Source organism: Dermacentor variabilis, chromosome 1 (assembly GCF_050947875.1).
Source record: "Dermacentor variabilis isolate Ectoservices chromosome 1, ASM5094787v1, whole genome shotgun sequence".
Taxonomy (NCBI): Eukaryota; Metazoa; Arthropoda; class Arachnida; order Ixodida; family Ixodidae; genus Dermacentor; species Dermacentor variabilis.
The window spans coordinates 177,890,516-177,904,030 of NC_134568.1; the positions used below are offsets into that span (position 1 = coordinate 177,890,516).

Below are 13,515 nucleotides of genomic sequence, written 5' to 3' on the forward strand. Positions count from 1 at the left end.
ATGCTGACACAGCGATGTAGCATCACACGTGGAGCATGCGACATCTTGCTATGTACCAGCAAGTACAATGATAAAAAAAATTTTATACCATACGGAGTCTTTTATAGTTGTACCTATATCTGGGTTCAGGATAAACATTCATTATTTTTTATTAACATTTTGTGCTTTGCTTTTTGGGTATCACAAACGTGGAATAGTTGTTCACTAGGGTTAAGGATTGGACGAGTTGGTATTCCACTCTAGAACTGGTACAGCGCAACATACAAAGGAAGAAGCAAGCCGAGCCGGCCAGATAAAGGAACAGAGCGCTGACTTCCAGCTTCCTTTGTATGTTGCGCTGTACCAGTTCTAGAGTGGAATAGTTGACCATCAGCTTTTAACCCATTAAACGCTGGTACTAGAAGCGTTCATAAGAAAACGAAATAATTTGGGAAATTTGCATCCATAGTGAAGCGTTGTACATACTTTGAAAACAAATTTGATTTGATTTGAACTCGTTCATGATACGCAGCAGGTTTCCAAAAGGGAACAATGGCGCAATGTGTATACACAGCACATTCTTTTTTTCTGAACGTTGCGGGAACTTGCGGCCTGCACTTGTGTTTGAAGAATGAATATGCAGGGGCACTTTGCACACTTGGCATATTATTCAGGTGTTTTTGTGCAATGCCGACTGTGGCTTTGCTTGCCTAATCACACTATAAGATGGCCACTTTCTCTGCAGTGGAACGAGGAGGCTCCAATCGGGCCTTATCTGTCTTGAGATATCACCCACTTAGTCAATAGGCCTTGTACCACATGCTTTGAAAATCGCAACTGGTCAAGCTTTGGCTCACTTCCAAGCTCCACATAAAGCCTCTAAGCAGCGACGCGTGGTGTTACTAGCAAATTGCTAAGCATTGGCCAGTACCACCTCTTGACATGAATACCATGGCTGCTAATAAAGTGATCAGGAAATCCAACACCTCTCATATGCTTCTCATATTCTTGAAATACTTTCGGCTTGCCGAAAAGGCAGCGTGGCAGCTAAACTGACATGAACTTCTAACTGCATGAACGGGATACGAAACTAATAATGGGAAATTTGTTGGTACTATTTAAAAATTAAGACCTTCTATAAAACGGTAAATGTCCATTTTATTTCATTTTAGAAAAGTGCACGCTTCTATAGCCTTTTCAAATGTCGCTGAGATATGTTCCCAAATGGGAACAATGGTGCAAAGTAGGTTAACCTGTCCCCATGTGGTATTCTGAGCCTGTGTGCTTACGGTTTGCTGTTTTGGTGCTTTCTGGCAGAGCTGAGTGCCTTGGAGGACCTGCAGACGAACCGTATTGTGCGAATCCTGACTACAGACTTTCCGCAGTACTTTGCGGTGGTGAGCAGGACACGACAGGAGGTGCATGCGGTGGGTCCCGAAGGGGGCCTTCTCAGTTCCACAGTGGTTCCCCAGGTCCAAGCCATCTTCCCCGAGGGCGCCCTCACCAAGAAGATCCGCGTGGGCCTCCAGGTAGGGCAGCCCCCCCCACCACCGTACCTGGCACAGGCCGAGACACTCAGCGAGCCTGACGAGGAGCCCGCCATCAGTCGGGGGCCCTCGCGCTCGAGGCTGGGCTTCCTGTTGCCTGCCCGCAAAGGCCCAGCCGCACGCAATGGCCAAAAGCGAGCCCCCCGCAAGGCGGGCTTCTTTGCACAGCTTGTGAGGAGGACCTGGCCGAGGCTTGCTGTCTTTTCGCATGTCTGATTGAAGGGAAGGGCCAGGCCTCTCACACAGTGCTCATTGCTTCCACCTTGGGCTTGTGTGGCAGGGGGATAGGCCTACTGCATAAGGTTGTACGAAAATAGGATCACAGCACCGACTTGGTGCGATTCCAATTATCCTGTGTTATCGTGTGAAGCTATCTTGAAGGTGCATGCTGCAGTTTCTAGATGCTTTTATAATGCCAAAAGCTTTAACTTAAAATGATTGCTTTTATCTTTTTCTTCTTTGAAGAGGTACTCTTAATTTGACTTGTAATACTTATATTTTTGTTCTGTGGGGACACACAGCGAGGGTAGAAAAAAATTGCAGTTTCAGGATTATTGTTATTGTAGCAAGATATCACTTTTTAAATGCTGATTGAACAAGCTGCAGTATTTTAGAGGAGCTTTCTGAATCATATTATTAATTAGTTGTGTTTTTTTAATGGCAGTTTGCTTAAGATGCTTTTTCTTGCATACTTGGAAAAAGCTTTGGTCCTCCAAGATACTCCAAGACATTAACCTTTGGCAAAATTCACTCGTGTAGTTCTGACTGCAAGCAGCTGGCATGGTCTGGTTAGTGAGGTACACTTGTCATGCTGATCACTTCTTGCAGTGGAACACATTAGAGAGTGACAAGTAGAAGAACTGAGTGTTATTTTGGATGACATTATCTTCACCATGCATTTACACATCAATGCTTCTGTTTATTTGGGTTACATCTGTTGGGCTTCTTGGACTTACGGGTGTTGGCATATTTATTTGACATTTTTAAATATTTTAGTGGGGTTCTTACAGACAAGTGGATTTTTTTATATGTTATGGGCTAAATGCAGCTATTGATTGCAAATTTACTGAAAAGTACCTGCTTAAAGAAATCCATACTATACTGCATTTGGAGCAGACAAGCTGCATTATCTGGCTTAGATATTGCAGCTTTGGCAGCTGTAAAGTACATTAAACTTGGAGGCTGTAACACCAAAATTTCTAGTTTGAGTTACGCATTGCATGCTAAACTATATGCGTTCCACAGTGAACTGTAAAAATTTCAGCGCATTCAGTGTAGTGGAAAGTTTGTATTTTTTCATATCACAGTTGAACTGTACTACAGTCTGGCAACACTGATAGGCAACTAAATGAAGTGCATTCTGAGCGGTCAATGTGCGCAATATACATTTGGATTTGATTTCACACGTGTGTCTTGGTGGTCAGCTCGGGATGCACTCTCATAGTGGTGGGCGTGCACCCTCCCGGCATGGTGTGTACAAGGTTTCAGAATGTTTCGAAGTGAACGACACAACGATGGCCTCGCATTTCTTGATGTCACACAAGCCATGTCAAAATGGCAGTCACTGTTTCTAAGCCAAGCTTGGAGGCAGCGATTTCAAATTGGAAATTTCAGTTGAAGATGTGCTCTGAGAGTCCATGCAAGGCCATGTCTTTTCTGGTGCCTCTATCCTCAAATATAAATTTCAGCTTTTTTGTATGTCTATTGCCATATTGGCCCATCTAGTTCCAGTTACAATGATAAACTGAGAATAGTAGGGCAACAATGTCATGGCCCCTTTAACATGTCGCACAAGGATGTGTTTAAGAGGTAGCTGTTCTGGAAAAGAAACATGAAATCTATTTCTTGTTTTGTTGCCTGCTGCTAGTGTCTCACTGTCTCACATTGAAGTACTGCAGTTTCACTCTGTTACAAGATAGAGTAGCTTTATGTTTTCACGGGGAAATGCACTGTCAAAATGGTGAATAACTCTAACTGATCATAAGAGCGTGTTTATTTGCTCAAAACAAATTTATTGACTGGATAAATAAATTTATATTTTTTGCTCTTGTATTTATGAATGAAAAGGGGGCCACAGGCATATGCAAGACCACATCTTTTCTGGTGCTTCTAGAACTAAATTTTAATTCTAGCTGTTTTATCTGTCCACACTTATTTGATGTTTCTTTCCCTGAATTTCTTAAGCCATATGAGCCCAGCCCACAAAACCTGGTAGATTCGTCAAGAAAAATGTAGTGAGAATTCAGGAAAAGAAAGGACAGTTACCTTTTAGCACTGACAATGTAAGAACAGTTTAGATTACTCCACGTCATGTACAGCTCTCTAAGTTAATAATCTGAAGAAAGTGTTGATCGACATGATGGCCTACACTGTTATGGAATGCACCTGCAAGCATAGCAAGGATAAGTGCATGTATGTGGTCTTCCTCTGTGGTTGGTCTCTGGACATTGACTGCTAGACTGTGCCTTTCAGTCTACCATGACCCTTGCTATTGTTAGTTCATCTATCACTTGTAACCGCTGATTGTAACCATTGTGTGCACACGAGAGCCACAGGAGACGATGTTCAAACACAGCACATGGGAGTTACATAATGCTTGTTCAAAAGCATGCTTACGCATTGGCCTTGCCTTGGCGTTCGAAGCAGATAAGCAGCGGGGTTTATGGTATATTGAATGGAATAGCCTAGCAGATGACGATTGGAGATGAGGATGCTCTGCATACATGCACATACTCTTGCTAATTTCACAGGTGTGCTTCATGATGCAGTGTTGACCATTGTGTAGGTCACTGCTCCTGTAAGAGCTGTACATGAAAATGTAGTGAACTATTGAAGTAAGGTTTTTGTAATACGTCATCCTGTAACTAAGTACACCTGCTGAAAGCATAGCATTTATTTTTATTCATTATAACTGCAGTCATATGTTGCCTTAATTCAGAAATTGAGTAAGGTAAATTGAGTGTAATCATTTATATCCAGAAAGTTGTGTAAAATTCTAATGCTGTAATTGAAAATCGATTTTCACTCTTACTGTCATTTTTTTCGTATGTAGAGGAGGAAGCAACATAATCTGTGAAAAATGAGTAGAATATCATTCTTTCTTTATAAGAGACAGTCTATTTTTGTGGCTACATATGGCACATACGCATTTACACAATATTGATTATTTGTTCAAGGGAGCACAGGACAAGTGGGCAGAGTGGATGGCAAACAGCAATGTGTGCTCTGCACTCTGCCCATTTGCACCCTGTGCTCTACGAAATTTCATTATATTGAATTGTATAGGAATACACTTTGCTATATTGAGGTTCTAAATACATGGTGTTCCATAGGCAAGAGGTTATGAAAAGTGAGACACTTCATTATATCGAGAGTTTCATTATATTGAAGTTTGTTATATGGAAGTTTAACTGTATTTAGGTTCAAAATATTATTTCACTTTCTGGGAAAAAGGGAGAATGGAATGAATGCTGAGTTATGACCTAGTTCATTGTCTGAAAGCTTGGAACAAAGTTTGACAGAGTTGTCCCTGTCTATTACGGCTATTACGGCTGTTCGTTAAATGCCATTGTGTGAATTTCAAGCCTTGCTCAATTACATTAATGAAGAAAAATATTGATTCTTGCAGATCATCACTAATATTAGTGGTCAGGTTTTTATTTCTGTGGTTGAAGTTATTGCATGAATAAGCATTCTTGCTATGCTTTTTAATGGAAATGGTTGGGAAAACTGAGTTTAGTGCGATTATTTCCTAATGACAGACTATCTAATTGCCTGAGATTTTTCGAATGTGATATTATTTATCTAGTCTTCTGAATATAGTCATTTTCGTTGTTCTTTTAGCATTTTATATTACATATATGTTATGCATTTATGAAGGAGATTTTAGTATCAGCTGCCTCATTTTACAGAGGTGAAAGTGTAGGCTTTCTTGTGAATAGTACTTCGGTGTGCCCTGTAACTATTTTGTTCTAACATTTTAGTTAGTTACATGTACCGTTTTGTCAGTCATTGTTGGCAGCTAAGATCTTAAGCAGCTTTCTTGCAATCCTTAAACTTGTTTTGCAGCTTCAAAAGAGAGATGCAATAGCACAATTTGAATTAGCATTTTTAATGTACTTCAAGTATGAGTTCCTTTTGTGTAAACCAACATGGTCTGTTAAATACAGACTATTTTTCATTTTATGAATTTGGTATAAGCCATGAGTTATCTGAATCCTGAAAAATTTTGAGGCGATTGATCGTGATTCAGTTGTATATCACGATGAATTGCCTCTAAAAGGTTTAGAGTTTCAGAATTTTCAGATACAGCCCTAAGCAGTCCAGATGCCTGAAAGAATGTGCTGATTTTAGACCAACTATAACAGTTAGGAAGGCTGAAAATAATGTGAATGTAATTAGACTGCATTTATTCAACAGGCATGCTGCTCTTGCAGGACGTACCAGTAGTCACTAAGCATATTGAGTACTGTTGTGCTGTTGTGACCACTGAAAAAAGTACTAAAATTTTTAAATTTTAGTACTTTTTTCAGTGGTCACAACTGCACGACAGGCGTACCAGAGATACTCAGTTGAAACGGTGATTACACTCTTGCCCTTATGTGGCACCCTTCCGTGATGCAGTGTACAGTTAGGTACATTAGCCAAATTGGTTCTTCACACAAGTGGGGTTGGTCTGCTCCTTTTCGTAACCTTCTACCGTGATTGCATGTTTAGGCATGCTGAAGAATAAAGTGCTTCCTCAAAATAAACATAATTTATAGCTTGTTTTTATTTTGCCAGGGGTAATAAGTGCCTGCTGGACTAGACCAAAAGAGAATGCCAAAAAATTGAAATTTATATTACAGCTTTTTGTGAAAAAAAACATGCCAGGTACTTAGCATCGCATCTTGTTTCACCTCTGATATGCTTGGAAGCACATGGGACTGGTTGTTCCCATAGTACCCTTGTTCTCATTCTAAATACAGGGTTCTCCTTGTGCCCTCTGTGGCTTCTGCATCTGCGAAAGCTTCTGTAATGATTAAGCCATTTTATAAATTGCTGCTCTAGAAGTTGTTTGCATTCTGGAAAATCTCCTAAAATAGATTTTTGCTTCTTGCCATAGATATGTGATTGAATCGAGTTATTGGTGAGCACATAAATACTTTGCAATGTGCATTAAAAGTTCCAACTATGGAAGATATGTTCCTGTGAGCTTCGAACTGCAAAATGTTTAGTTGTGTCATTGCAGTGACAGTGCACAAATGTTCTTGTGTAATGTCTAGTCAGACTTTTATGTGCAGCTAAAGCCTTTATCATTCCATGTTGCAGTACCTTTTCCGGTCTTTTCCTTTATTTGAAAGGCCATTTTTTAATGTTAAGACTGCATGTCTCAATGTTACCATTGGCAGTTTCAAATTTTAAGAACTAAAACTGAGTACTCTTCGTACTTCTAAGACTGTAAGATTTGATTTGCGTTCCTCAACTATAAAGTTGTTTCATTGAGTTGTAGGCATGCAAGATTTTGCCTATAACAACGTAGCCAGTGATTTATCAGTACTGTCAACCTGCAACAATGAACCAAGTAACTGCCACCCTGTACAAGCTGGTTGTCCAATTCTTTTCCAAGTCTTCCAGATTTGCTGTACTGCTCCCAATAGCAAACAAACTTAAAGGGGCCTTGAAACACTTTTTTGTCAAAACTAGTTATTTTTTTTCCTTGGACCAGTGGCTCAAAGGCTGTGGCATTCTGCTGCCGAGCACAAGTTTGTGGGTTCAATTCTTGCTCGTGGTGGCTGCATTCTAATTGGGGTTCAATTGAAAAATGCTTGTTTACCATGCTTTTTGAATGTTTGTGGAAATAACGCAGGGTGGTCAAAATTGATTTTGAGCCTCCACTATTATGGCCTTCATAACCCACCATGCAGTTTTGGGATGTTAACCCTATAATTTAATTATTTTCTCCCTGGATGGCTCCTTCTACCATTGGCAAGTGTGCTCAACTAATCGGGGTGAACCTTCCACAGCATGTGCAATGCCCTCGCACCCAAATCTGTCATGCATAACCATGCTGCAGTTACCGTAGTTACTCGCATAATGATCGCACTCCTGAATTTCGTAGTCAAAATTCGATTTTTTTTCTTTCCCGTGTAATGATCGCACCCCGAACTTGTTGCAGCGATATGTCGTGTGCCAAGTCTAACTAATGACGATGGCGCTTACCATTTGTCAAATGCTGTCTAATGCTATGCGAACGACTCTTGAAGACATACCGAGCGGTCTGCACGCACCAAACATACTTACGCAGATGCCCCTTTTCATTCCTTTCATCACTTTCTGCACTTCCATGAAAAACAAAAAGCTACAACCAAACTTGCCTTGGCTTTATTACTTGTAGGCTTCATAATGGCTTTTCCCAACAACAACGATAAAAAAGGCGCCTTTTGATTCTTCTCGTCTGTACTCGTGGGCAGGCAACAAATCGCGAGCGGCAACGATAGTGGCCACATTTACACTGATATGTTAGAAGTGTACCCTATTCATACGACGACGCTTGTAACACAGCTAAAATATTCGCCCACCTTTAGTGGAAACGTGCTGTATTAGGATAGTAATGAAGACAAATGCTGCAGTTTCCGCAGCATGCCCGCCATGTGTTTCTATGTCACTGGCAACTAAGCGCGCCCACCTCTGTTTCTGTCCCCTCAAAGTGGACATGGCTATGTTATTGTCGCAAACATGCCGATATTAACGATATTACACATTACCGATACGGAAGAAACTGTTTCAGTGCGCGCAATGTACTCATGAGAAGAAAAAAAAATTGCGTTCGGCGCATTCGGCTTGCTCCGCCGGCAGCCATTACTGTTTTGGTGCGCCGCACCAGTCCCACACTATCACAGCGCAATTGCACAGCGGCAGCCGCCTGCTTGACCTGTTGTCATCCCGCAGCAAATGCAGGATAAAATTTTTTTTTTCTGGAAATTTAACCCGTGTAATGATCGCACCCGTGAATTTGCATCAATATTTTTGACACATAAGTGTGATCATTATGCGAGTAAATACTGTATTTAATTTTTTTTTTTGCTAATGCACTTATGAGTATATTCTTTCTCCTGTACAAGGTATCAGCCAACGGTAGCTTCCATGTTGTGAAATGAAGAACATCTTAATGGAACAGAATTCATTTAAGATTATGGAGATTGAAATATAGGAAAGGGAGAATAACTGTGTTCCAAGGCCCCTTCAGTATTTCATTAGTTTATTTGCAAATGTTGACTGCATTAAATCTAGTAAATATCTTTGGACTACTCAAAGTCGAGTTTTCTGCATGTGTAGGCTGTGGCAAACCTCTTGGATGAGTACTGTATAGCCATCAGCTGTAAGGCCTACTTATTATTATTTGTTTTGCTTGTGCTTCAGGACCATTCCAGTGAGCACTTTGTTTTATATACTATCGCCTGTATATATTGGCTTTAAGTACAAAAGAAATTTGCAAGTTTACATGCATCTTTTTGTCCAGTTGCCGAAATAATCTTACACAATGTCATTTTTATCTTTGTTTTTTGTACAGCATAACTTGAATGCATAAAGTCAATATTGGCACCCGTTTTTCTATACCTTTTTCATCTATATGTTTTATGTAACTACTTAATTTTAACAAATAGAGAACTTACTTGCAGTCCCCTTTGAACATTTATGCATTGACAGGCATTACTCGCATACTTCCTTCATGGAAAGAATATTGCAACTTATGTAAGCACGCATTATTGTGAGTTCAGAGCTCATTGATATATGTTTCAGAAGATGTGGCATAGCTGAATTGCAGTTGATTTTTCTTTTACCAAGGGGAAACATTGTGTTTATTCACGTGTTTCGGGTAAAAATAGGTAACATTAGCTCCGAAATAATATATATTTTGCACCTTGTCACCATACCACAGAGGTGTAAGTTGCTAGGATTGGAGATTTATTTCCGTATTCTGCCTTCAGCTTGAGCCTGCTATTGATGGCATTGCATAGAAAACCTTCATTACCTGAACAGTTGCATGAAATGTTTTTATTTGTTATACTAAATTTACTCTGGCACCAAGATATAAATTTACAGGCATACAACCAAGTCGGAGCTGGTGCAGTGCACTCATCATGCTTTGGTTCTAACTAGAATTTTGTGCGTTTGTAAAAAATAATTATTTGTTATAAATTGGGCATTTAGTAGTGCCATAAATGCACCTGAGCATGCACACCATGTGCTGATTTTGTCAAGGAACAAAATCAAAATCCATACAGGTTACAAAATAAGAAATGCAAAAGAACAGGGTGAACTTTATTCTTCCTTCCTCTTTTTGCATGTTTGTCATACCACAAATTCAAAGAAATCGTGGTACTCTGGTGTGGTGCAGTTATCTTGCTGCCAGCCTCGTTCTAGCTTATGAGTGAACAAAACGCTTGGTTAATGGGATGCAAATCACAGATAACCTTTTTTGGTGTCAAGGTGTCACATTTCTGTTATACACAAACAGTGGCCCTTATTGGTCCGAAATAACTATGAAGCAGGGTTATATGCATAGGGTCGTGAAGCGATGCATGAAGAACCATATCCAATTGTCACTGCATCTCAATTCATAGAATTTTTAATCCTGGCTGTGGAGTTCGGATCAGTGTTGCGGTATAGGCGCCTCCATTGTATTCCAATTCCATTCCGGGGAATTAGAACTTGCTGTAATTCCATTCCTTCAAATTCCTCGGAATGAGAAAATTAGCCCATTTCCACTCCGGGAATGGCCGGGCAGTTCAATTCCATTCCTGTAATTCCTCGATGTAGTAGAGGCATCTTGGTAGTTTGTTGTGGGGGAGTGGAGGGAGGGGGGGAGTACAAGGTATGACAGTGTGCAAGCTGGTGTGCAAAAGTTTGCAGTGAACACAAGCATCGCGCCAGTGCAATACGCATCACAACTTAGAAAAGCACCTTTTTGATTATGCCTCTGAGTCGCCAATGGCAACAGAAGCAAAAACACAGAACTGAAGAGTGGGGAGACAGCAGGCAGCCAATGCCAAGGTGTCGCTGAGGTAAAAAAAAAAATCGCAAGGTGTAAGGGGGAGGGGGAGGGGAGGGGAGGAGTATGCCGCTGCGTAGTTCCGCATTACGAATACCAACAGCATAAAGCTGCGGTTACACGAAGAATCCCGACAAACTTCGGAGCAACTCAAGTCTATAAGGACAGAATTGCAGTAGGCGCATTGCTTATAGATGTACTGTGTTTGTAATCAGCCAAGACATTTTAAAAATACTGCTTTATTGTTAAATTCGAGGCTCTGATTTACTAATGTTTGAACGTGGGCTGGTTGCATCTTTGGCATATTTTTACAAAAATCAGCTCGTAGACAAAAAAGCACTCTATTTTTGGAAAAGGATGTAATTCCATTCCCATTCCATTCCGGGCAAAAGAAGCTTAATTCCATTCCTATTCCATTCCTCCAAGCTTTATCATCATCATCCCATTCCCATTTCATTCCGGGGTCGCGAAAATGGAATGATTCGGGAATCATTTCAATTCCGGAGTGGTAACCCCAGAACATTGGTCTGGATATAGCATTACATAAGCAACAGCCACTTTATTTTTTATCATTGGCATTTACTACGTAAATATGCAGGGTAGGTGTGACACCTTTGATGTTCCATGTGTGTTCTCACATAACTTGTGCCACAGGTTGATACTGAGATCTCCACGTTCACATTTTGATGAAACGTTGAGCTAACAACTTATACTCTGATTGCTTTTGTGGCTCTTGTTGCTTTTCACTTAAGGCAATCTTTGCTTAAGGCATGCTTGCAGTAGTTGTTTAATTGGGTGCATGTGGGTTCAAGTTGTGACAACAATGGTACGCACTTTTTTTACTGTTCCACAGACAGTAGATGGCCGTCATGCATTGCATGTGTGGTCTTATTGGGGGCATTTGTGAACCATGATTGCATGCATAGAGCATAAGAATATTGTCTTTTTAGTTGTCTGATCACCCATACTTTTTCAGTTGACTAATTAGGAGTACAGGGGAAACATTGTATATGTTATTTTTGTTTCTGCAAGGGGAGGAGTCAATTTGAAGAATAGATAAATTGTGAAGGCCTCCTACACGGGATACCTCTGCTCACATTATGCTCCTTTACGACTGCAACATATCATTGCATATATGAACTTTGTTCGGATCTTTTAAAAATACAAGTTGCAAACTAGAGGAGAGACTGCCCTTTATCCCTCTTTTGCTAATGGCAGACATGTTTGGTACTGTCCTGAGTCTGATATATGGCTCTTGCGTGCTAAAACCTGCTGGTCCTCACAGTTTTCGGGATATTATTGGCAGCAGTTCTTGCCACATGGATTGAAATGGCGTGTGCAAGCTGTTTCTTGAGCTTCAGTCAAAAATGTTTATGATCTATATTATTTAATTCGCTGCATCATTGGGCTTCTAGAGCTCCTTCTGAGAGAAAATTAAGGCTGCCTAGAATAAAGGTTTCGTTAGTTTGCTGTTTTGTGCCCCTGTGAAGATTATAAGATTATTGTATGTTAAGTTTAAAGCGGTATGTTCTGGGGTGGCTTTCAGTCTTGAAGGAACATTAAGAGCTTTTGTATTGAAGGTAAACTTACAAAGGTCCAGCTGCAGCAGTGCAATTTTAAGTTTGTTGACAGCATACAACTCCGTTCAAATGGCATAAAAGTCCAGTCTTTATGATCGTACTTCTGTGCAGTTGAACTCCTTTGGCATGATGTTAGCAAGATAGTAATGACTTTACCTTCAAATGAAAATACACTAAACTCTCTTTATAATGAAGTGAACCGGATGACAAGAAGTAGAGCTGAAATAGAACAACTCAGCGGAAGTCTATACGGGTATCATGCGGCACATTTTTCATTGCGATCGAGCCAGATCAGGATCAAATTTCTCTGTCGCAATTGCCTCATTTGCACAAGCTGTGGGAGGGAGCCAATAGAGTCTTGGTTCGGGTGACTTTGGCCACACCGGGCATGCGGAAGATGGTGGGAAGTAACATTTGTTTGTTCTATTGCGCACTATTTCCATGTTTGATATGTGCCTGATATGTCTGATTGCGGGGGGGCGCAGCTTGGAGGAAAAGGGTGCACCAACGGAGAGGGTCGCTCACTCGCTCGGCACAAATAAGCCCCTTGAATACAACTAAAGGTAGTAACATTCTTTTGTCTTGCCGCCGAAACCAGCCAGCAAGTGAGGGCAGATGAGGAGTTCTGGGGCTTATCCGCGTCTCCCTATTGCTGGAGCAGAGTCATGTGGTTTTGCTCATGCCGCTTCTGCGAAAACAAATGTGAAAGTATTTGCGCACTGCCAACTGCACTGTAGTTTTCTTGGTTTTTTGTTTTGACTTTTGCCGGCGCCATGACACTTGCTGTCGATTATGGTGCGCAGCCCTGTGATTGTGGTGATCGTGGATCCGACAATTGTGATAATCGGTGTAATCGAAAAGAACAAACTGAAAGGGTGAGCGCTAAGGGAAGGTGCTTGTGGTGAGAAGGAGAGCCCTGGAGAGGAGGAATGTCGCTACCAGGGAGTAAAATATACAGGAGCGCCAACTCTCCTATCTTGCGATAATTTGGTAAGGCCAACTAATGTCTCAGCAATAACAGGCGCCCAGTATTCCTCCATTCTCTTTGCCTCTGCTCACCCCATTTCTTCTTTTTCCAAGGCACTCTCCCCCCTTTTTTCCATCCTTAGCTGTTGGCAGCAAATATTTGCGCTGTGCGGCGGTCAAGTCGAAAAACGAATGTGTCAAGAACCCTTTCAGCTATCAAAATATTAAGTGACTGGATGGTGCACTTACTCTGTTGTCACCATTTGTAGCGGTATATTATTACAGCATGTTTTTCATTTACGACGGCAACAAGTAAAGATGCGATCAACCAATTTCCAAGAGTGGAAAAGTATATTGTGTTGCCAAAGTTACCCATCGCTGCTATACTAGTGGTGATAAAGACTATAAC

At 40.9% G+C, this 13,515-nt stretch overlaps 1 protein-coding gene across 1 annotated transcript in view; it reads left to right on the forward strand.

Annotated features, from left to right (window-relative positions):
* Window positions 1-13,515, forward strand: part of LOC142588471 (uncharacterized) — a 334,812-nt gene that overhangs the window by 134,473 nt on the left and 186,824 nt on the right. Inside the window, exon 25 of the mRNA XM_075700246.1 lies at window positions 1,297-1,508. Within this exon, the coding sequence (XP_075556361.1) occupies window positions 1,297-1,508 (212 nt within the window). The remainder of the gene's footprint in view (window positions 1-1,296; window positions 1,509-13,515) is intronic.